Raw genomic sequence first — 25248 nt, 5'->3', positions numbered from 1 at the left:
CCACTGCTAATGTAGGTCTGGATTGAAATCATTGCATGCTTCATCCATGGCCTGAAGGAGGTTGGTACGCTCATGGGGATGGCAATTGTACATCTTCCACCTGTATTGTAATCATGTATTGTATTTTACTGTACTTATGTATTGTTGTGGTCCTGTACGTGGCTCAGTTCATAAGAGCATGGCACTAGAGTTGTGGGTTCGATTCCCACTGGTGTCACATACCAAAATGTGTGGACTGTTGTCACTTTATATCAAAGTGTCTGCTACGTAAATGGCATATATTACAGTATTACAGTACCGTATTGGCCAATGCAATTTTAGTAAAGGGATGCATTTCTTTCTTGTTTTGGACTTTCTGGATTATTTGCGTATTGTATTATTGCACTGTAGAAGCTAGAAACACAAGCATTTCACTGCACCTGCTGTAACATCTGTTAATGTGTATTTTGGATCAATGGTTGCGTGGTGAAAGATGTTTTATTTTTTTATTTCACCTTTATTTAACCAGGTAGGCTAGTTGAGAACAAGTTCACATTTGCAACTGCGACCTGGCCAAGATAAAGCATAGCAATTCGACACATACAACAACACAGAGTTACACATGGAATAAACAAAACATACAGTCAATAATACAGTAGAAAAATAAGTATATATACAATGTGAGCAAATGAGGTGAGATAAGGGAGGTAAAGGCAAAAAAAGGCCATGGTGGCGAGGTAAATACAATATAGCAAGTAAAACACTGGAATGGTATTGAATTGAATTGAATTGGTAGATTTGCAGTGGAAGAATGTGCAAGTAGAAATAGAAATAATGGGCTGCAAAGGAGCAAAATAAATACAGTAGGGGAAGGGGTAGTTGTTTGGGCTAAATTATAGATGGGCTATGTACAGGTGCAGTAATCTGTGAGCTGCTCTGACAGCTGGTGCTTTAAGCTAGTGAGGGAGATAAGTGTTTCCAGAACAGAGATTTTTTCAGTTCGTTCCAGTCATTGGCAGCAGAGAACTGGAAGGAAACACCAGTTCAGTGAGATATATAAAGATGTCTACAAACATAATCAATGAACATTGAGTGGTCACTCAATGCTTAGCTGGTGGCCCAGCTAACAGGGGCCGACCAGAAGTGAACTGTACATTTCCCCTCTTGGAGGATGAATAAAGTAGTATCTTATCTTATAACTGATAACTAATTAACCCCTCCTCCTACTGAAACACAAACACACATATCACCCCATGGAAAGATTTCCTCTATTCTATAAATATTAACAAGGCTTCCCCTGATTACATGCACACACACACACACACACACACACACACACACACACACACACACACACACACACACACACACACACACACACACACACACACACACACACACACACACACACACACACACACACACACACACACTATCACCTCATGGAAAGATTTGCTCTGACACACACATTCTATAAACATTAGATCCACCCCACACTCTTAGAATCTCTCTCCATTCCAATGGGCTTGCTCACAGACAACCTCTAGGTCTTTCCTTTATCCACTAGGGGTGGGTGGGACATGTCATCTTGACATGTCATGTTTTTTGTGTTGAATTCCTGGTGATTTTACAGTAGAGAGTTCCCAGAGTTCCATTTAATAGGTTCTAGGAAAATGTATGACTTTCCAAGATGAACTGTAAACAACTAGAGGGGCTGGATCGAGGAGGGGAGGAGCGGTAGACTAGGAGAGAGAAAAGGGGGGCAGGATTTCCATCATCCTCCCTAGTCTTATTTCGGGAATCCCCAACCAGCCTCCAACCGATTATTGTACACCAACCTTGTGTATCAATACAGGCTGAATGGAGGGGACAACATGATGGCAGGAAACATAACATAAACATAATAACATAAAACGATTGTGTCAACAATGATTTTCATTTATTTTGTCCTTCCAGTTACTGAATCTGTGTAATACCAGATTTATATATAAATACTCACTAAATAGAAGAGTGATAACAATGTGGAGAATAGATATTGAATATACAGTGTATATACATAGATAGATATGATGGCTAATGTGATTTAAAGGTATCTTCTAAGTGTGACATCCCTCCCTGCTGGGATCTCCTGTTTGGCAGTCTGCGTGTTGCAGGAGGCCAGTGGGCAGAGTTAAGATCGTCAGCTGATGTGGCGCACCTGGGCAGGCTTGGCCTGCAGGCTATAAAGGGTTGTCACATCAGCCAACTCTCGGTCTTCCCTGACTGGCAGGCTGGCTTCCACCACCTTTAGTTATTTTTAGTCTGTTTTCACCATTCAACACCCTCTCCACTCATCCACACACTGCATACACTACTGATCCTACAGACGTCCACAGTATGTTTCTTATTATTTAGTTGAATAAATGTATTCCTTTTTACATTTAAGTCATGTGTGGTCTCCCTTTGTTGTTACGAACTATGAGTCAGGTCGTAACGCAAGTTACTAAATCTGTTTTGAACTGTCTGTCACACCCTTGGGAGTCCCGGCATCTTGCTCAACTCCCCAAATACCTCAGTTACATCAGCCAATAGGACTCCTATAAGGAGTAGCCTGTTCACTCTAGTCATACTTCACATACAGCAAATCATTTATGATCCACAAGACTTATGTTTTGCAATATTTATTATGCCATACATTTGTTTTGCAAATCTGCCCACGTTGCTGACTTAGAGAAACTAGGGTACATACAGGATGTGGTGGAAATGATGAACATTTGAATACAGATAGCATGCTGCCATTGGCTCAGGATAGACTTGACAGTATATAAAGTAGTGTCTAGTTGATTTAGATGTTTTAAATGTTCCATTCATTTACTACATTTTCCAAAACAAAAGTCTGTCTAGGTGAAGTTGAACTTTCTGCTGTGAGAAAGAGCCTTAGATTCATGGAGGAGCTGCTATTATTTCTATTCAAATTGATTACTGTGCAAGAGAATGGTTATTGGATTCTCAGACCGGTTTTGATATGGAATAGAATGTGACAGCTTACATCATAACTGTTATCTTGTGTAAATGGCACTTTGTTCCTGGGAGTAACATTGAAACTGTACAATTGTATTGTGTAACCGTTTTGAAATACTTTTCAATGGCCAAGAACATACCATTGAAGCTTAGATTGACACAGCTGCTGAAGGCTTCTAGTGAGTTTCCTAATATTGGACTTCTTGAAACTATCTTGCAAATTCTCTGCAAAGCATTTGGCAATGATTTCACTACTGAATAGGCCATTTTCTTATGTAATACTTACAATAGGCTTTGTGTAGTGATTCAACAAAGATACATTCCTACATGAACAGTAAAATAGCTTATTGTTGTTATTGTATAGCACGTACAAAAATTAAATGTGATTTTACCTCCACCAAACTTTACCCAGGTGGTAAATTCTATATCTTGAATTCATCCTGTTTAACTTTATTAAATGTTTAATTTCTTGTTTTTAATTATTCTTCTTCATGAACACAACAGAAAAACACAAGCTTTTCTTTTGCACATGATTTGTGTACATGTGCCAGCCACAAGACTATGGGCACAAAACCGTGACTCGTCAGTGAAGAACACTTTTTGCCAGTCCTGACTGGTCCAGCAACGGTGGGTTTGTGCCCATAGTGTTTGTGCCCGTTATTGCCGGTGATGTCTGGTGAGGACCTGCCTTACAACAGGCCTACAAGCCCTCAGTCCAGCCTCTCTCAGCCTATTGCGGACTGTCTGAGCACTGATGAAGGGATTGTGCGTTCCTGGTGTAACTGGTGTAACTCGGGCAGTTGTTGTTGCCATCCTGTACCTGTCTCGCATGTGTGATGTTCGGATGTACCGATCCTGTGCAGGTGTTGTTACACGTGGTCTGCCACTGTGAGGACGATCAGCTGTCCGTCCTGTCTCCCTGTAGTGCTGTCTTAGGCATCTCACAGTATGGACATTGCAATGTATTGCCCTGGCCACATCTGCAGTCCTCATGCCTCCCTGCAGCATGCCTAAGGCACGTTCACGCAGATGAGCAGGGACTCTGGGCATCTTTCTTTTGGTGTGTTTCAGAGTCAGTAGAAAGGCCTCTTTAGTGTCCTACGTTTTCATAACTGTGACCTTAATTGCCTACCGTCTGTAAGCTGTTAGTGTCTTAATGACCGTTCCACAGGTGCATGTTCATGAATTGTTTATGGTTCATTGAACAAGCATGAGAAACAGTGTTTAAATCCTTTACAATGAAGATCTGTGAAGTTATTTGGATTTTTACGAATGATCTTTGAAAAACAGGGTCCTGAAAAAGGGACGTTTCTTTTTTTGTTGAGTTGAGTTTATTTCACTTTTATCTACTTCACTTGCTTTGGCAATGTTAACATATATTTCCCATGACAATAAAGCCCTTAAATTGAAATTGAAGGTGGGGTCAGGCTAGGCAAGACAGGGAAGCCAGCCCAGCCAGATAATGATAACAGTAACATTGTGGTTGGGTGACTCTCTTTCTCTTACTCTCTGTCAGTGACTGCTGTAGCTCCACCCCTGCGGTGCTGATGTCGAATTTCAAGTATCACACCACTCTGCTGATCCCGCCCACTTGTAGGACCTCATAGAAATAGTCAGAAGTGACTCAAAAAATCTAATATTTCTCCCTGGCACTAGTCCTAGACACAGGCGCACAGTAAGTCTTCTCTATATACCCAAACAACAGTCATTTGTTTATCCCAGTTTGTTTTAGCTGTGACTGCAACATCCACAAAGATATAGAAGCATCTCTCAGTTGAGTTGAAATAGTGCTGTTCAGTAGGCTAGCTGTCAAACATTTTGCGTGCCGGGTGGTCGATATTAGACCAAGAAGAAACACTTCGAATTGCGTGGAAGCCCAAAGGAGAAAAGATGCTACCGACTCGTGTGGGAATCACCTGGCTGACGGCATGTTGCCTGGTGTTGCTTTCCCACTGTTTTGCTCCTACAGGTAAGGATGTGAAGTCAATTGTATCATGCAAGATGCTTATGATGCGTATTTTTGGGGCTGACTCCGGCTGAATGCAGAGCGGGTTTTGCCCTTGGGGTTCTCTAGTCTAAACGATCTGACATGAAATATGACATCTTTAAATTACTTATAACATGACATAGTTGTCAATTGCCTATATTTCAGTCAGCTTTTTATTTTATGTCTGACATGGAATTGCAAATGCAACCGTGCTGCTCACATAGAATAAATGGCAAAATTTACATTTTCTCAATTAATTTCTATTTTGGTGATTTAATACCAGTCGAATGTTAAATTAAACCAATGTTTATACCCTCGTGTCCTAGGCTGAACTTGTAATAGTGGGTTTAGTGCGCAGGAAGGGGGCATGTTCTTGACATTGAGAGTCAAGCGCTAGCTAACAGCTTTTCAAGACATCTTCCCTTTCAAATCCGATTTAAGATTAACTTAAACATATTGTCAACGAAAATGATAGTTTATCTATAAAAGTTCAAATGTATCAATTTCGTCCGTATGAACGGAAGCTACGCTCGGGAAGTCGATTGGCTGTTCTTCAAATAGTATGTAGCCGCGAGCCAATCCGAATGAGAAATAGGCTCGTCACATCCGGTAAACCTACTTGTCAAGGCTGTCTGGTTTTACCTGTGGGCTTGATGTGTTGGAGGAAAAAGACGGTTGTCAACGAGAAAGGGCGCGGCAAAAGGGCGTCTAGCCCAGCATCTATACCGTGTGGCAAGAGGTTATTTAGCCCAGCTTCTGTGCCATGTATGGAGGAAATAGAACAACTTCGATTTTTACAGGAATGGTTTTATATTACACCTTTGGATAGCCTGTTTTGCAAAATTCTGATTGTTGCAGACCTTCCTGATCACTCATTTTATGCATTTATAGGTTAGATGTAGCTTATGTCAAAATACATTCTCAATTGGCATTTAAAATCATAGCTTTTGTCATCAACAATGAAATGTAATAGGCTTATTAATAGATGCATGTTATTAGGATATGTTTATCACCTCAAGCAAAGTCTGCTTCCTTTAGATGTCTTGATATGATAAAAACCCACCAACTTCCTTCACCTTCTGTGGCCCCCAACCAGTAACCCACAGTAGGAACTAAACACACTATCATACGACTCACATGTCCATTAACTTATTTTCTAACATTATTACAATGTATTACATTGTATTGCAATGCATTAACAGCAGTCGAGGCAAATTCCTTATTGGTTTCAGTAGGTAGGCAAAGGGTGAACTTACCGGCCTCTAGGTTAATATTGTATTGTGTATTAGTCTAGTTGTAGCTCCATTCTGCCACCCCGTTCTACTGTAATCCCTCAATCTTTAAGGTTGCATCACAAATGGCAACATATTTCCTTTAAAGTGCACTACTTTTGACCAGAGCCCTATGGGACTATGCCATTTGCGATGCAGACTAGCTCCTGCTTCCAGGGATTTGAAGATTAGAACTTCCATCCAATGTTTATAGTTCAAGCTATACATTAATGTAGCGATTAAATCTGCTGCTGACATGTGCAGAGTGTGTATGTCCATGAGTGTATGTGTGTGTGTGTATGTGTGGGGCCCCAACAGTAGGTCAGCTGTTACTGTATGTGTGGGGCCTTAGCAGTACTGTAGGTCTGCTGTTACTGTATATGTGGGGTCCCAACAGTAGGTCTGCTGTTACTGTATATGTGGGGTCCCAACAGTAGGTCTGCTGTTACTGTATATGTGGGGTCCCAACAGTAGGTCTGCTGTTACTGTATATGTGGGATCCCAACAGTAGGTCTGCTGTTACTGTATATGTGGGGTCCCAACAGTAGGTCTGCTGTTACTGTATGTGTGGAGCCCCAAGGGGCTGTATTAGTTGACACCATGAAGAATAACGGGAAAATCCCTGTAGAGTTGCATCAGTGGTTCTAGAATAGAATAGATTCTAGAATAATCCCCATATGAATCATGCAGCCCCAAGAGCATCTGATAGGCATAGCATGATGTACATTCTCCTAACACACCAGATCTCTCAATCAGTCACCAGTGGCATGCAAAAACACCCTTAATAACCTCACAATGAAGGTCCAAGTGGAATTGGATGAACTAGTATAAATCAAGTGCAGTTAGATTAACTAGTATAAACCAAGTGCAGTTAGATGAATGACTTTAAACCAAAAATGCAGTTAGCTGAACTAGTACAGACTGAGTTCTGTTGGTTTAGCGTCTTGACAGACGACCATCAGTGCACGTGTCACCTAGTTCTAAATTAATCTGTGGCTATGGAAAGACCAAGCCCTGACCTTTGGCAAGATTTGTGTATACATACAAACACTTTTCTCGCCGTGTGGGTGTGTGTTTGTGTGTGCCACTGCCCACGTGCCAAAACAAGCAGAAATGCATAGGCAAACTAACTTAAAGAAACAAGCCTGTCACACACAATGACAAGGGCGTTGGTGATGACACCAATATTAGCCCCGCCTTTGACCTATATGGACCGTCCTCCTGTTGTCATCCAGTGTAGCCTTTCATACACTTCAACTAAAGCTGCAGACACTGTTGGTGTTGCTGCTAAACAATATAGTCTTTTCAGCTCTAGTTTTACATTGACATTTTAGTCATTTAGCAGACGCTCTTGTCCAGAGTGACTTACAGTTGGATTCATTCATCTTAAGATAGCTAGGTGGGACAACCACACATCTCAGTCATAGTAAGTACGTTTTTCCTCAATAAAAGGAGCTATCAGCAAAGTCAGAGCTAGTAAGGGGGAGGAGTCGCGTGCTAGTGTTGTTGGATTACTTAAGATACTCGTTGAAGAGGTAGGCTTTCAGATGTTCTCTGAAGATGGGCAGGACTCTGATGTCCTAGCTTCAGGGGGAAGATGGTTCCCCCATTGGGGTGCCAGGACAGAGAAGAGCTTTGACAGGGCTGAGCGGGAGCTGCACTCTCGTAGGGTTGGGAGAGCCAAGAGACCAGAGGTGGCAGAACAGAGTACTCGGGTTGGGGTGTAGGGTTTGCGCATAGCCTGCAGGTAGGGAGGGGCAGTTCCTCTTGCAGCTACGTAGGAAAGTACCATGGTCTTGTAGTGGATGTGATCTTCGACTGGAAGCCAGTGTGGAGTGTGCGGAGGAGCGGGGTGACATGGGAGAACTTGAGAAGGTTGAACACCAGGCGGGCTGCAGCTTTCCAGTTCAAATATATAAAAGGTTACATGGATGACATTTGGGGCTATTGGAAAGTCTATTGCAGACCAGGGTCTGGTTTTTAGTGAGCATGTTCTTCTCTTCCATCCGTAGCAAAAACACCAACGTTGAATGACCTTACATGGTCAAGTTGTCATCAAGCAGGCAGGCAGTGTTTATTAATAGAACCTGATGAAGATTGGGAGGTGGGGACTCTCTCTATAAAATGTTTCGCTCTCTCTTTCTTTTTCTCTCTCTCTCTTTTTGTCTCCCTCTCTCCCGCTCTCTCTTTCTGTCCCCCTCTAACTTTCTCTCTCCTTCACTGTCTCTTTCTATCTCTCTCGCTCTGTCTCTCCTCGCTCATCAGCACGGCTAAATCAAAGTGATTTCTGTTGTATGTTGGCAGCCATATGAAGGTCTATTCAGGTCATGATGTAACTTGGTCATGATACTAACCTTTGAAGACAGTAGGCGTACATTACAAGAAGTGAGCACTGTCTGTCTGCAAATAGGGCTTCCTCTATTTAACTGTGAGCCGGCAGCAGTGGATAGGCCTTTACAGTAAATTGGCATCCAACAAGCACCTAACTACATTAAGGCCCTGTCCGGATGGCAGCTGTGGTCAGCTGTGTGTCTCTGCTAAAGGTGCACGGGTCAGCTGTTTATTCACCAACACCCGCCCGCAATTGCTAATAAGCCATCCACAACCGCCAGATCAAGTGTAAATCTGAGGCCCACACCCAACCCACAAATATAGAACATGCACTATAGGCTACAGTCAAAGACGGCAGAAGATTTTTTGACATCAGTTTGACCAGTTGTAAGGAAAAAGAAAGCTGTGAAAACGACCCAACGTGTTTCTGATCAGATTTCAGTTGGGCTTCGATGCACATTTTATGTGGTTCAAATCTAAGTGTATTTGTCACGTGTGCCGAATACAACAGGTGTAGTAGACCTTACAGTGAAATGCTGAATACAACAGGTGTAGTAGACCTTACAGTGAAATGCCGAATACAACAGGTGTAGTAGACCTTACAGTGAAATGCCGAATACAACAGGTGTAGTAGACCTTACAGTGAAATGCCGAATACAACAGGTGTAGTAGACCTTACAGTGAAATGCTGAATACAACAGGTGTAGTAGACCTTACAGTGAAATGCCGAATACAACAGGTGTAGTAGACCTTACAGTGAAATGCTGAATACGACAGGTGTAGTAGACCTTACAGTGAAATGCTTACTTACAGGCTCTAACCAATAGTGCAAAAAAGGTATTAGGTGAACAATAGGTAAGTAAAGAAATAAAAAGACAGTGAAAAACAGTAGCGAGGCTATAACAGTAGCGAGGCTATAAAAGTAGCGAGGCTATAAAAGTAGCGAGGCTATAACAGTAGCGAGGCTATAACAGTAGCGAGGCTATAACAGTAGCGAGGCTATAACAGTAGCGAGGCTACATACAGACACCGGATAGTCGGGCTGATTGAGGTAGTATGTACATGTAGATATGGTTAAAGTGACTATGCATATATGATGAACAGAGTAGCAGTAGCGTAAAAGAGGGGTTGGTGGGTGGTGGGTGGCGGGACACAATGCAGATTGTCCAGGTAGCCAATGTGCGGGAGCACTGGTTGGTCGGGCCAATTGAGGTAGTATGTACATATGTACATGAATGTATAGTTAAAGTGACTGTGCATATATGGTAAACAGAGAGTAGCAGCAGCGTAGAAGAGGGGTGGTGGGGGGCACACAATGCAAATAGTCCTGTCCTGTTCCTGTTCAGGAGTCAAAAAAGGTTGAAATACTATCAGATTGTATGATGAAGACAGCACCTCTACAGACGGTATCTAACTGAGCAATGTATTCTCTCAAGATGCAGAAAGAAATCTTATTTCTCCACTCCTGTTCCCAAGTCCAAATTCAGCCTACATTTGGTTTATAATTTACCTGCAAGAAAGGCTACGTTTTGCAGGAGTTATTGTTAAGGCTCTGTGAGAGGTTATAGACCTACAGTCAGTGTCCAGATCTCACTTTCCATTTAACCCTTCTGAACAGTAGGCTACAGTTCCCTTGACATAGGCCTATTTTAAGTCCCGTCTTGTGACTGTCAAATTTGTATAGTGTCTCACAATCACACATAACACAGCAGCACTGCTATCCTCCGCTTTCACTACTTCACCAAATCTTTCCCAAACACCACCGTTCTCCTTATTTTCAACTCTCCTTTGGCAGCTTTTGTCTTATTGAATGAAATTTCAACCATGTCCTTAACTTTTTCTGCCTGTTTCCCGAAAGCATTTGGCGATTGGCTGTGTAGGCTATTTGGAGGGCAGCTAGAACCTGAAGCTTAGTCTTCTGCACTAATGCCAGATAGCCTACATTTATTAAATAAGAAGCCCAATGTAGCCTGTTGATAGAAATTGCACTAGAATTATACATTGATGGATATTTTGAAGGTATTGTTTCTCTTTATTTAACCTGCCTGCCACACACATCCGCCAATATTTAATGACCATGAACCCGTCCGCCCCGCGGATATAACTGCTGGGACTGCAGGTTATAAGTCAACCTCCTCATCACTAGTCTCTGCCTCGCTCTGTCTATTTGTCTCTGCCTCACTCTGTCTATTTGTCTCTGCCTCACTCTGTCTATTTGTCTCTGCCTCTCCTCCCCCGTGGGTCAAATTGTGTGGGGATGGCGTCAGGCATAGGAAGGAGAATGCGAATCAGGTGACTTGCCGGTAATTCCATTTGCAAGACAGACATGCGGGCGGGCGGGCAGAGAGACACCTAAGAATGTGCTGATTGGTGAATAAGGAAGGTTGCTTAATGGCTTTTTGGTTCTTAGAATCTGAGATCATTGTGCAATAGTTTACAGGCTGCATGCAGAGCTAGTTTGAATGTGATTTGTTGTAACTAATGGAAAGTACCCTGCTGGTAGAACTGTGTAGATTTGTTAAAGTAACGTTCCACTCGAAATACAACAGGATTTTCCCCACTCACTTTGTCTGAAGTCGATTCCCCAAGACAATTCTTTTCTGGAGTAATTGTGAAGAAAACCAATGCAATACAATACAACTATTATCCCTCAAGGAAACGCGACAGAGAAATCACCCCATATTTGTTATCTTGATTTAGTTTAGTCACAACCTCAAAGACAAATAAAATGCCCATATGGTGACTCACTGTACATACAGTAACCGTACAGACAGTAGGTGGACTGCATTAAGTGGGCCCATAAGGAAGTTAAGTAGACAGGAACCAAACTTCTATTTTATGATTGTTTAATAATAATTAACTGTAACCTGAACAGTGTACCACAAACAAACTTCCTCCGTCTTCTGTGCTTGGTTACTACGCCAAGTGCATGGCTTAGTTATCGATCAATGGTATGCACGACACGCACACTAATACACTCTGACGTCACGACACACCCACACTGGGAGAGAGGGCTATGTATTGCTATGGCGTGGCCCAACCTTTCCAGCCAGATGGTTTTGGGTTCAAACGTAAGCTAAACTTGCCCTCTGTCGTTGATAACGTCTCACATCCAAAGCAAGTCAATGGAAAGAGGTTTCCATTCACACTGGCTGGGCTTTTTTAAAAGATAAATGACTTACAACATCCTGGGAAAATAACTCTCACCCACTGCATTTCAATTAGAGACCATGTTGAATACAGTACAAGTCCTCTATTACCCAATGTTTATCTAATCGTATAGGCTACAAAGAGAGAGTGCAGTACAGTATGCTTGGGAATGGAGATTTGTGACCCAGAGAGAGAATGGTAGACATAGTTGTGACGTACAGTCTAACACACTGTACACACAGATGCATGTTGAGAGAGTACAGTGGGCTATGCTGCTGGAGGTTGAGCGTCTTGTGACCTAGAGAGAGAATGGTAGAGAGAACACAGTATGCAGCTTGAGAGGCTTGTACATTTGTAGATGATGGGACAGAAGATTAGCAGGAGAGAAAATGAAAACACAGACAGAGAAATAGGGGAAAGATGAGAGGAGAGAGACAGACAGAGAGAGAGAAAGGGGGAAGGAAGACAGAGAGGATCATGGAAAGAGAGAGAGGCAGAGTGCGTGTCAGGGCCAAGTAACGTCTCCGTTTTCACTTGAGCGACTGTATAAGTCTCAGGGCGAGCTAACAGTTGGCCGGCCTCGTAAATGTATCACCACTCTCTCCAAGAACAGCTGGAATAGGATGGGGGGGAAACTATTCCTGGAACCTCCACATCTGGTTGTGTGTGTGTGTGTGTGTGTGTGTGTTGGGTTCACTGGAAACACAGACACAGTCCTGGCGGTTACAGTGCCTGGGTATCATAATGGTTCAGCAGGTTTCAACAGTCGTTTTTTTCCCATGAAAAGCCCTGATTGATCAAGTCAGGCCAACATTTCTCAATACAAGATCGTCTTATGATATTATAGTCCCACATCTCTACAGGAAGGTGTGAGCATTGGTGACGTCACATGCCAATAGATGGAGCAAGCACCCTCTATCTTTTGAATCTACTTCACTAACTCTCTGTGTAGCAACCGACTTTACGACTTGAGTCATGCCTGTGTAGCCGCGGTTACTATTACAAGTGTCAACATCCGACAGCTTGAGTTCAGAAAATTCCTGGTGTTGTGACCGGTTGTGCCCCACCTCCCCCTGTTGCTCTCACTAGTGCTCTTGTTATGAGTATTTTGAGGAATGTCCCTCGAGGGCCAATCAGCAGCTGGTGGTGTGATTATGACTCCTCCCCCCTTCCATTGTCTTAAAGAGACAGCCTTGGGCTCTGACTCATACTCTGTTGCCTCAGGCACAGTGGAGGGAGAAACTGACTTAGTGACCGAGACCTTGCAGAATATTGAAGGCTCCATGCTAGCTCTACCTGATGGCTCTCACTTCCTTGTTGAAGACATCTTCACTTTGATTTGTCAGATGAGTTCAACGAGGTCTCTCCCATGGGAAACTCCTTCACTTCCTGTTTAGAAATGCTCCATAGTGTAGTCTTTTTACGTCATAATCCTTTATCTTTGGACTCTCACTACTGTAGCTCTTATCACACATAATTGCTGGTCCCAGAGGGGCACTACAAAACATTGTAGAGGATGTGTTCTTCTCACCAACAACAAGATATAATCCCAATCTTAATGGCCGCCAGATGACTGCCCTCTGTTGTCAGCGAGCGTTGTTGAACATGAACTAACCGAGGGAAGTTACTTAGTTAAATGTTAGTTAACATCCGTCACTACTACAGACCTTTTCTATCCTCTGCGTGAGCCTAATGTTATGTGGTACTAGTGTCACATGACAGAAAATATGTATAATGAATTATTGCCCTATATTGTAAAAACTCACTGAGTCAGTATCAAATACACTCTGTTAAAATGTCTACCTTGTATATTATATTTGTACTACCTTGTGTCCTGTTTGCCAATCATTTACAGTTCTCCTGGGTTTTTCCTCCCCTAGATGCTGCGTATACATGTGGGACAAGTCAGTTCAGGTGTGGCAACGGGAAATGTATCACCAGCCGGTGGGTGTGTGACGGAGGTGATGACTGTGGTGACGGAACTGACGAGCTGCCAGCCGCCTGTGGTGAGTAACTGACTCTTCCTCCTCTTTTACTCTTCTTCTCTCTCCTCTTTCTTTTCATACTCTCCTTCCTCTGTTCTCCTCCTCCTCTCGTCGTCCTCCTCCTCCTCTTCAGATAAGATATAGCTGTTAAGATGTGTCACACAGACTCTAATGTCTCTATCTGTCTCTCTGTGTCTCCAGAGGCTAAGACCTGCCTGCCCACTGAGTTCAGCTGTGGAGGCCCACTGAACAAGTGTATCTCCGGAACGTGGCACTGTGATGGCAAAGATGACTGTGACAATGGAGCTGATGAGAAGAGCTGTGGTAAGATAACAGTACGGATGTAGGATCTTAATTTGATCACTCTGTTGCAGGAGAACTTTCCTGCAATGCAGGACATCTAACATTTGTAGTGTATTTGAAGTTTAAGAAGGCTTATGAAGTACTTCACTTTGAAATTTGACTCGATTTTTCCTCACGAAAAATGTATCAACCTCTACAGAAATGTCCATTAATTATAATCCACGTAATAATTCACATTTCCGGTTGCTGCAGGATTATTTTCCTTCTGAAGCAAACTGTCTCAAATTAAAATCCTACATATTTGCATTCACTAGTCTAGTCCAATAGTGTATATGCTGTAGCCAACTCTTCTATCGTCGTCATGCCTGATAGACTGTAGTCATCACCATACTGAGGACAAACTGTTCTGTTCATCTCTGATTACCTCTGTAGTTAGTGCATGATGATGTGTTAAGACTTCAGTTTGTAATCACTAACTGGTACTATCACCACATGACTATGGTCCTTGTGTCTATGTGCCCATTGAACCCTTAGACAAAAACCTCTCGTTCTTTTAGTGACAATAATATTATTTATAGATATAATAACATCCTAAAGACACGAGTACAAATACTGTATCACCCAGTCCCAAACCTTCCATATTCCTAACCCTTCATCCCTCCATCACCCTCCCTCCAGCCGCAAAGAACTGCACGGACGACGAGTTCCGCTGCGCCAACGGTCAGTGCATCGCCGTCTCCTTCGTGTGCGACAAGGACAACGACTGTTCCGATGGTTCTGACGAGACTTCCTGTCCCGCCGTCACCTGCGGTCCCAACGCCTTCCAGTGTAACAACACTGTGTGTGTACCGCGTCTCTGGGCCTGCGACGGCGACGCCGATTGTGCCGACGGTTCAGACGAGTGGCCCCAGAGCTGTGGCGGGAGGGACACCAAACCGACAACAAAGCCCTGTGGGCCACATGAATTCCACTGTGGGAGTGGGGAGTGTATCCATAGGAGTTGGAGCTGCGATGGAGGCAAGGACTGTCATGATAATTCAGATGAAACCAACTGCAGTGAGTGGAAGGTTTTTTGACAATATTCTACTCTGCTTCTGTCGTTTCTCTCTGAAACATTTTTTTTCTCCCAAAGACAGAAATATGCTTATTTAGTTAAGTGTTTACAAAAACAAATGTTCATCTTCCAAGATATACTGTATGAACAGATACTAAACTAAGGGACTCTTAAGAGAAAATCCCAATCGCTCTTTTTCTGTCCATCTGTCTTGTTGTATTGTTTATCTAACCTCTCTCTCTCTCGGTAGGTCGGCCCACTTGCCAGCCAGATGAGTTTCAGTGTAACGATGGCTCCTGTGTCCATGGTAGCCGTCAGTGTGACCACCAGTTTGACTGCAAGGATCTGAGCGATGAGATGGACTGCAAGAGCGGTGAGGCTCAGCCCTAATGGACACACACACACACACACACACACACACACACACACACACACACACACACACACACACACACACACACACACACACACACACTCCCTATAGCTGTACTATATGTCTAATAATATTCTCCTCTTTCTTATTCTCCCCCCAGTGGATGTGTGTGAGGGTCCGAATAACTTCAGGTGTAAGAGTGGGGAGTGCGTCACCGTGGACAAGGTGTGCAACGGGCAGAAAGACTGCCGAGACATGTCCGACGAACCTATCACGGAGTGTGGTGAGTTGGAACCGTAGACATATTCTGCGTCCCAAATGGCACCCTAATCCCTGTTTCGGCCACTACTTTTGACCCATGGCCCATAAGGAACTCCCTTTACACCCACATACCATTCAGTGGAAAACAGAGGAGAGAGACCACATCCCAGCTAGGAAAATATGATGGAGACAGCTAGCCAAGTGGTTCAGGCCAGTCTGGTCTGGCCAAACTAGTTAGTGGTTGTAAAGAGTGAGGTGACTGGTTTAGTCTTGCCTAAGGAAAAAGGCTGTCATCATGGACATTGAGGATGATGGTTGTTTCTTATAGATTTCTAGATAGATATATTTCTTCTAACTGATTTCCGGTCTGATTCTGCAGGCAACAACGAGTGTTTGACCAATAACGGCGGTTGCTCTCACACCTGTACCGACCTGAAGATTGGCTTTAATTGCTCCTGTCCTGCTGGGTACAGTCTGGGGAAGGACAACAAGAAATGTGAAGGTGTGCGGAAATAAACATTTATACGACACTTTTCTAAGACTCTGAACTCAGCACAGAAGATTGTAATGACTGAGCTCTAAGTCACCATAGTGACAAGTGCCAGATAAGATCGCAGGACATTGGATTTGGATCAAATCATACTATGAATTGCCACAACTGACCCCTGACCCTATCTTCTGACCTCTAACCCTGTTTTCCTCCTGCTGTAGACATTGATGAGTGTGCTGACCCAGACACCTGTACCCAGATCTGTGTGAACATCCTGGGAAGTTACAAGTGTGATTGTGAGGAGGGCTACGAACTGGACCCCAAGACCAAGACCTGCAAGGCTGCCACAGGTACGTGTGAGATGGAGGGACACACTAGCTAAGCTACATTCCGACAGCCACCCCAGCATACCACTTAGAATGGATGCTTGATAGATTACTTGCTAGTGTGGATATATGAACAGAGCCTTGGGAGGAATTCTGATGTAGTCTGAACAAATCAAAGCAAAGAAGAGGTTTAGGTAGTTTCTCTGAGGCCTCATTATTAAACAACAACTTTCTAAATGTGATGTAAATATAGTTAAGTAAAGTGGCAGACTTGAGGTCGAAATCTAAAACTTTCTAAATATAATGGTATGTCTTCCAGGTACTGTCCCCTACCTGTTGTTCACCAACCGCCACGAGGTGAGGAAGATGACTGTGGACCGTAGAGAGTACGTCCCTCTCATCCCCAGACTGAAGAACGTGGTGGCCCTGGACATGGACATGCCTGGACACAAGATCTTCTGGTCTGACCTGTACCACAGGAAGATCTACAGGTGAGGACCTACTGGGGGAAGGGGAGTGTGTGTGTTTGTGTGTATATATATATATCTGCAAACAGACAATATACAGTATTTGTTCGTTAACAAACATCTATTTTGTCCCGCCCCTTCCCCAGCGCCAACATGAACTTGGCAGGGGACTCCTCCCACCACAACGTGGTGATTGACAGCCAGATGGAGGCGCCGGAGTGTCTGGCCGTCGACTGGATTCACGGTAACATCTATTGGACGGACAGCGTGCTCCAGACCATCTCCGTGGCAACCACGGACGGAACACGGCGAAAGACACTGATCAGCGAAGGACTGGAGAAACCAAGAAGCATCGTGGTGGACCCAGCCAATAAGTAAGACACTTTGGTTTTGATTGATTTTATTAACCTTGTTTGGGTCATAGGCTATTGATCTGAATTCATTAGTATCATGCTCAATAGGGCGTTGACTGCCATGAAAACCAAATAGATAAATCTTCGACAGGATGCTTTTGTTGTCGAACATATTGGAATAATTGAATGAGTGAGGATCTCTTTCGCAACAAGAAACATGGCAGAAGCTCAACGTGTCAGTGTGTGTGTGATTTTCTCTAAAGACTTCCAGACGTTGTGCTGAAGTGTGTTCGAGGTAGGAGTTTTGACTGACGGTACTGTCTGTTTCCAGCTTCATGTACTGGACTGACTGGGGCAACGAGGCCAAGATCGAGAAGAGTGGGCTGAACGGTGCTGACCGCGTCGCCTTGGTAACGGACAACATCATGTGGCCCAACGGCATCACGCTTGGTAAGAAGAGTCCACTGATTGGACACTGCAATGTAGTGATGTGTGATTGGACACATTGGTGTTTGCTGTCTCACATGATTCTTATACTCGTATACAGAACAGTTGAGATTTTGTGTTGTGTTATTGTTGGAAGTTATATCATACTGTAGGTGTACATTATTTAAATGCATTCAAATAATCTGCCTCGTTATCATGCGTGGAGGCATTGTTTATAAGTTCATGATTATACAGTTGGATTTCTCTAACGCGCTGTGCCTCTCGAACAGACATAGTTAACCAGCGTCTGTACTGGGTGGACTCTAAGATGCACACCCTCTCCAGCATCGGCGTAAACGGAGAAGGACGACACACACTTATCTACAACGAGGACAAGCTGGCTCACCCCCTCTCTGTCGCCGTCTTCGAGGTAAATGGTGATAGAATGTTAAGGTCTCCCTAACTGGAGTTCCATCTGGAGTATAGTTATGGACAGGTCCTAGAGGAACTGTAGGACGGGAAAGGGAGACTTAACTGAACCAGTAGAGTCCAGTCCATGAGGGCAATGGTTACAATCCAACCTCAGAACCTCCTCTAGGTCCCTGGGTCGAGCACCATGGTCTTCCCCCTCTACCCTGGCTGTGGCCCCAGAACCACCTCTAGGTCCCTGGGTCGAGCACCATGGTCTCCCCCCTCCAGCCCACACCAACCTGGCTGTGGTAGCTTTAATTAAAGGGGATTTCCAGGTTCAGAGTCTTATACACCAGCCTAGTTAATGAGTTTAGCCATGCAGCTAGCCAGCTTTAGCTGTATTACAGAAATCCATCCATGTAGCTGCTGAATGGAGACCAAACTGATCTTACAGTATCCAGGCCATAGGAGGTTAATAAGCCCCATATCTGAAACTGTTGGTTTCCCCCATTTAAATTAGGACAGATACATTAAGTCTTTGTTTGTGGATGGATTTGTAAGTACGCTATGTACTGACTATGATATGCACTGACTATGTACAGTTGGTTAACTTTGTAAGTACTGTATGTACTGACTATGGACAGTTGGTTAACTTTAAGTACTGTATGTACTGACTATGGACAGTTGGTTAACTTTAAGTACTGTATGTACTGACTATGGACAGTTGGTTAACTTTGTAAGTACTGTATGTACTGACTATGGACAGTTGGTTAACTTTGTAAGTACTGTATGTACTGACTATGGACAGTTGGTTAACTTTGTAAGTATTGTATGTACTGACTATGGACAGTTGGTTAACTTTGTAAGTATTGTATGTACTGACTATGGACTGTTGGTCAACTTTGTAAGTACTGTATGTACTAACTATGGACAGTTGGTTAACTTTGTAAGTACTGTATGTACTGACTATGGACTGTTGGTTAACTTTGTAAGTACTGTATGTACTAACTATGGACTGTTGGTTAACTTTGTAAGTACTGTATGTATGTACTGACTATGGACAGTTGGTTAACTTTGGGTAACCTAGTTTTTCTTCCTGTCTCTCTTTTTTCTGGTTTCTCTCATTTGTTTCACAGGAGAAAGTATTCTGGACCGACATGGGCGACAGAGCGGTCATGAGCGCCAACCGCCTGACAGGAAATGACATCACTGTACTGGCGGAAGACCTGATGCAGCCAGAGGACATCATTGTATACCACAACCTCAAGCAGCCCATCGGTATGGCAACGCACACTTTTTAAAAACATAACAAATCTCATATGAATAACTGTAATTAACTTTAAAAGCTGAATCAGGTGGTCTAACACTCACTCTCTCTCTCTCCCCCTTCTCTCTCTCTCTTATAGGAAAGAACTGGTGCACAGAGAAAAACTTTGTGAATGGAGGTTGTGAGTTCCTATGTCTGCCTGCTCCCCAGATCAACCAACACTCCCCCAAATACACCTGTGCCTGTCCTGATCACATGACCCTAGGCCTGGACATGAGGAAGTGTGTGGCAGGTATGTGTTTTCCTCTGTCGAACCCTATGGAACTTTAGAGAAGAAGGGTGCAACTCTTGCACTGTAGACCCCTTTCCTGCAGTTAAATGACCAGATCGCCCACCTCATGGGTGGAATGTTATTCATATTTTCATTATTAATCATCATTAAAATCCGTTTAAGACCAAATATTTTGTAGTTAAAAGCTAGTTCAAAAGCCAATGGATGTCAAAGTGTTAGTGTTTATCCTCATACTCACTGTTCATGGTCATTGTACCTTTTCTCAAACTAACTGACACGTTCTTGTGTGTCTAAGCTTTAACCTTCGGTGACCTTTACCCCCGTCTCTTATCTCAACAGCTCCAACAACTACCGCTCCCCCCACCACTCCCAAAACTGCAGCCCCCATCCCTACCAGGGCCCCAACCAAACAGCCAGCTGGTCCCACTTCAACTACAACTACCTCCTCTGCCCGCCGGGCCCAGCCTCAGGACCCTGAAAGGTCCTCGACCACTCACAGTCCACAGGAAACTGCGGTCACAGGTCAAAGTGGCTATGTTGCCATGCCCAAAGTAGCTGAGGCATCACACCATACTGTGCTCTACATTGTCTTACCTATCAGTGAGTATTTTACCTAGTAGTATCAGCATAATGTCTAGTGCACTGATAAATACAGTAGTACTGTAGTAACCTACTCTCTGTTTATGTGTTGACATACACTGAGTGTACAAAACATTAGGAACACCTGCTCTTTCCATGAGACTGACCAGGTGAAAGCTATGATCCATTATTTATGTTACGTGTTAAATCCACTTCAATCAGTGTAGATGAAGGGGAGGAGACAAGCCTTGAGACATTTGAGATATGGATTGTGTACGTGTGCCATTCAGAGGGTGAATGGGCAAGACAAAAGTTTAAGTGCCTTTGAACGGGGTATGGTAGTAGGTGCCAGGTGCACCGGTTTGAGTGTGTCAAAACTGCAACGTGGCTGGGTTTTTGACTCTCAACAGTTTCCTGTGTGTATCAAGAATGGTCCACCACCCAAATGACATCCAGCCAACTTGACACAACTGTGGGAAGCATTGGAGTCAACATGGGCCAGCCTCCCTGTGGAATGCTTTTGACACCTTGTAGAGTCCATGCCCCGACGAATTGAGGCTGTTCTGAGGGCAAAAGGGGGTGTAACTCAATATTAGGAAGGTGTTTCTAATGTTTTGTACACTCAGTAAAACACATCATTGTAAAAGTTAAACTGGCTTTACCTACCATACTTTATCAACAACAACAATTACAACAACAAGAACTGACCTTTGACCCCCTATCTCCTCTCTCCAGTGATGATGTGCCTGGTGCTGTTTGGTGCAGTGTTGCTATGGAGACACTGGAGGCTGAAGAACACCAACACCATCCACTTTGACAACCCCGTGTACCAGAAGACCACAGAGGACGAGTTGCACATCTGTAGAAACCACAGCCAGGACGGATACACCTACCCACAGGTACTGTCACTGTCACCTAGCAACCCACCAAGCAACCCAGTCACTGTCATATTACTTATGTAGACTACACGTGTCACCAGGGTTAGAGTTCATTCCATTTAAATTCTCATACTGTGTTAAGATCAATTCCATTTCGATTAAGTAAAATAATGGGATGATTTGCCCATCGTTTTCCTATGTGGAGTTGCAATCCACTTAATTTCCTGAACTGAGTTTAAATGGAATTGACCCCAATCCTGCAGGTATTCTGCAGTGGCCAACAGATAGCATGTGACCGTTGATTATGGATATAGCCTATGAAATACTGCTTGTAGCGGTTTTCAGTGTTGTGTGACTTTGTGTTTATCGTTATTTTCTGTCTCCCTTCACAGAGACAGATGGTGAGCCTGGAAGAAGACCTGGCATGACTAGTAGAAGAAGAAGAAGAAGAAGTGGATATGAAGAATTGTATTTAAAGAGAGAGAGATTTTTGTTTGAAAAAGTGACAAACAAAAAACGATGAAGGTCATTTTAACCCTAATGCTACTGAAACGTCCTTTCCAATCCTATGATGATGACCTCATCTCGATGACCTAAGTTCCTGGCTTCCTGTTCCGAAGATTCCGACCTCAACACTGTGCTGCCATCCAAGACGAAGAAGAAGGGAAAAAAGAAACTCAAAAGAAGAACAACTTGGTTGCCATGGAAACCAACCCCCCCAAAAAAGGAATGGAAGAAGAAGAAACATACAAACGGAATCGTTGTGGTCTCGAACACAACCCTGAGGAGAAAAAAACATCTGGAAGCCATTTTGCCAAACATCGGAAGGACTTGAAAATGAAAGACACAGTAAATGCACAGTTGGACTGTAGTCGTCCGTTCTTTCATAATGTAAGAGCTCTTACCTAGGTGACCTGGTCCCAAATGTATGTATTTTCGGCTAACTCCTCGTCAGAGAGAAGAATAATTGTCTAAGCACATAATGTACAGATTTGGTACCAGGCTAGGTCCTGGAACTTGGCTCTTTGACACATGGAAGTTCAAAATGACAACCATCTAACACAGCTTCAACTTTGTTTGTTTTTGTTACATATCACTTAGCAGCTCTTTTGTAAATGAGTGTACATTTGGCTACTTACTGTAAAATAGGCAAACTTTTGTTCTAATGTTGCATAAGATTGTGCATAGCACTGTACAGAAGACGTCCTACACTTCCAACCCATTTGATTCTTGAGTTCAGTTTGATCCCACTTCCCTTGTCAGCCTGACAAAAGCACTAGAAAACACAATTAGCACGATATGAAGAATGTGTTGAAGATTGTGAGTTTAAAACAGGCTGCAGTCAAAAAGCTGTCTTGTCAAAAACGGTACCTAGTTTGTATGTTTATGGTGTACTTAACAATGGACATTGAGACCTCTGGATGGCCTTACCATCTGACATTGACACATGCACGTGCCTAGTCACTTAGCACCAAACATCACCACATCTTAAAGTGGAGACTTTCCCAGGGGGGACATTGAACTATGGTGTGACACTACTCTGAGGTGAAATGTGTGAGTTGTCGGCACTACTCTTGAGGTGAAATGTGTGAGTTGGCGGCCCTAATCAGAGCTGAAACTTGTGAGTTGTCGGCACTGCTCAGAGCTGAAACTTGAGTTGTCGGCACTACTCAAAGCTGAAACTTGAGTTGTCGGCACTACTCAAAGCTAAAACGTGAGTTGTCGGCACTACTCAAAGCTAAAACGTGAGTTGTCGGCACTACTCAAAGCTAAAACGTGAGTTGTCGGCACTACTCAAACCTGAAACATGTGAGCTGTCATTGGTCTCTTTACATATTTGTGCCTTTGCCATCATCAATGCAAGCATTTCTATACTCTCTCCAGCAATGTGTGTAATGTCTAGTGACGTACATGTTCTTACGGTATGTGGCATACAGTGTTTAGAAGAACCCAAATGCCTTATGACCTCCTTTCACTATAGTCAACTATAGCTGCCATGATGGTTCTCTTGCCTTTGCACGTGCAGCAGACATCCTGTCTCTTGGTAAATATGATCTTATAGCCCCTGTCAACTGTTGCCTTACACAAGTTAGTGAGTTGAGTTGTTGCCTTCTATCTGGTTATGGCTTTACACGCCTTGTGCATTTTCGATATATTCCAATTTGTGCATCAGCAAGTTACATCCAAATCGATGAGCATTGTTTGTTTTGTGGACAATTTTAAAGATAGCTGAAGGCCAGCAGCTGAAGGCTAGTTGAAGGCCAGCAGCTGAAGGCTAGTTGAAGGCCAGCAGCTGAAGGCTAGTTGAAGGCCAGCAGCTGAAGGCTACTTGAAGGCCAGCAGCTGAAGGCTAGTTGAAGGCCAGCAGCTGAAGGCTAGTTGAAGGCCAGCAGCTGAAGGCTAGTTGAAGGCCAGCAGCTGAAGGCTAGTTGAAGGCCAGCAGCTGAAGGCTAGTTGAAGGCCAGCAGCTGAAGGCTAGTTGAAGGCCAGCAGCTGAAGGCTAGTTGAAGGCCAGCAGCTGAAGGCTAGTTGAAGGCCAGCAGCTGAAGGCTAGTTGAAGGCCAGCAGCTGAAGGCTAGTTGAAGGCCAGCAGCTGAAGGCTAGTTGAAGGCCAGCAGCTGAAGGCTAGTTGAAGGCCAGCAGCTGAAGGCTAGTTGAAGGCCAGCAGCTGAAGGCTAGTTGAAGGCCAGCAGCTGAAGGCTAGTTGAAGGCCAGCAGCTGAAGGCTAGTTGAAGGCCAGTAGTTGAAGGCTAACTGAAGGCCAGTAGTTGAATGCTAGTTGAAGGCCAGTAGTTGAAGGCTAACTGAAGGCCAGCAGCTGAAGGCTAACTGAAGGCCACTGGTTTTTGTCTGTATGCTGCTCACTGTTCTAAAGAGTTAAGCCATGAAGAAAACACCCTCCGTTTGATTTTTTTATTGAGGTGGAAAGCTGACATGGTGAATGATGGTGAATGACATCCTGGTATGACAATACTAATTATTTTTGAGAATATGTATATAGTTTGTTTCTGTAAATACTACATCCTCAGTTCGCTGTGGTATCACCCTGTTCATTTTGTACATTTTAAAACGTGAAAAATATGTTGTACATATTACAGATTTGTTTTATTTATTTATATATATATATATATATACATATATAAATATCTTGATTGGATGTTTTCTTTTCCCAAGCTCTTGTGTCTACTGTGAATGGTTACACAGTTGTTAATATTGTCCCATCATCATAACCAACCAACCAATGTTCATTATCCATTGAATCATTATCTTGGTTGTGTGAATGGTTACACAGTTGTTAATATTGTCCCATCATCATAACCAACCAACCAATGTTCATTATCCATTGAATCATTATCTTGGTTGTGTGAATGGTTACACAGTTGTTAATATTGTCCCATCATCATAACCAATCAACCAATGTTCATTATCTTGATTCATTATCCATTGAATCATTATCTTGGTTGTGTGAATGGTTACACAGTTGTTAATATTGTCCCATCATCATAACCAATCAACCAATGTTCATTATCTTGATTCATTATCCATTGAATCATTATCTTGGTTGTGTGAATGACACTGCTGGGTCTGAACAACAGTGTAAAGTTCAGATCCATATATCTATGGTTCTGGTGAAGTTAATGTTTGTTCTGTTATAAGGTTATGTTTTCATTCAAAGCTGATGGAAGATTTTACATTTTATAGACTAAATTGCCCCTGTTGTGCAGTGTTTTATGACATCAGGTGTGGTTATGGTGTGTAAAGCACAATGTTGTGTATCACCCTAAGATGTACGAGTCCACAGGACAGAGCACCAACTGCAGCTTGCCTGTTACATGCAAATTGTTCTTCTTGTTGATTCTTAATTTTCCTGTTCAGAGAATCCAATCTCAGTGACCATTGTTTTGTTTGTGTTTGTGATTATTTTGTTAAATAAAATAAAAATAATGATCAAGGTTTATCTGTCACGTCTCTTTCATCCCACTGCACAGATAGTGTCTTCCTTGTATGGCTGTGTCATCGTTAGAACAAAAAAAATACAGAACTAGAACGTTCTAGCCACTGAAC

At 43.3% G+C, this 25248-nt stretch overlaps 1 protein-coding gene across 1 annotated transcript; it reads left to right on the top strand.

The window, feature by feature from the left end:
* Positions 1–4611: 4611 nt before the first annotated feature.
* Positions 4612–25137, top strand: ldlrb (low density lipoprotein receptor b). The gene is made up of 17 exons (XM_038978645.1): positions 4612–4948; positions 13599–13724; positions 13905–14027; positions 14685–15062; positions 15311–15433; positions 15594–15716; positions 16074–16196; positions 16406–16534; positions 16830–17001; positions 17124–17351; positions 17662–17780; positions 18047–18186; positions 19304–19445; positions 19574–19726; positions 20066–20326; positions 21041–21204; positions 21576–25137. Exons 1-17 carry the CDS (start codon positions 4870–4872, stop codon positions 21609–21611), a joined length of 2619 nt encoding a protein of 872 aa, XP_038834573.1. The 5' UTR covers positions 4612–4869; the 3' UTR covers positions 21612–25137.
* Positions 25138–25248: the final 111 nt, after the last annotated feature.

The sequence above is a fragment of the Salvelinus namaycush genome, chromosome 39, assembly GCF_016432855.1.
Source record: "Salvelinus namaycush isolate Seneca chromosome 39, SaNama_1.0, whole genome shotgun sequence".
NCBI lineage: Eukaryota > Metazoa > Chordata > Actinopteri > Salmoniformes > Salmonidae > Salvelinus > Salvelinus namaycush.
This window is presented reverse-complemented; position numbering and strand designations above follow the sequence as displayed.

Excerpts from the sequence above, each read along its gene's own strand:
- ldlrb (XM_038978645.1), top strand. The coding sequence starts at position 4,870 with ATGCTACCGACTCGTGTGGGAATCACCTGGCTGACGGCATGTTGCCTG. Across the intron at positions 13,725-13,904 it reads CGAGCTGCCAGCCGCCTGTG|AGGCTAAGACCTGCCTGCCC; the intron begins GTGAGTAACTGA and ends CTGTGTCTCCAG. Across the intron at positions 17,352-17,661 it reads GTGGTGGACCCAGCCAATAA|CTTCATGTACTGGACTGACT; the intron begins GTAAGACACTTT and ends GTCTGTTTCCAG.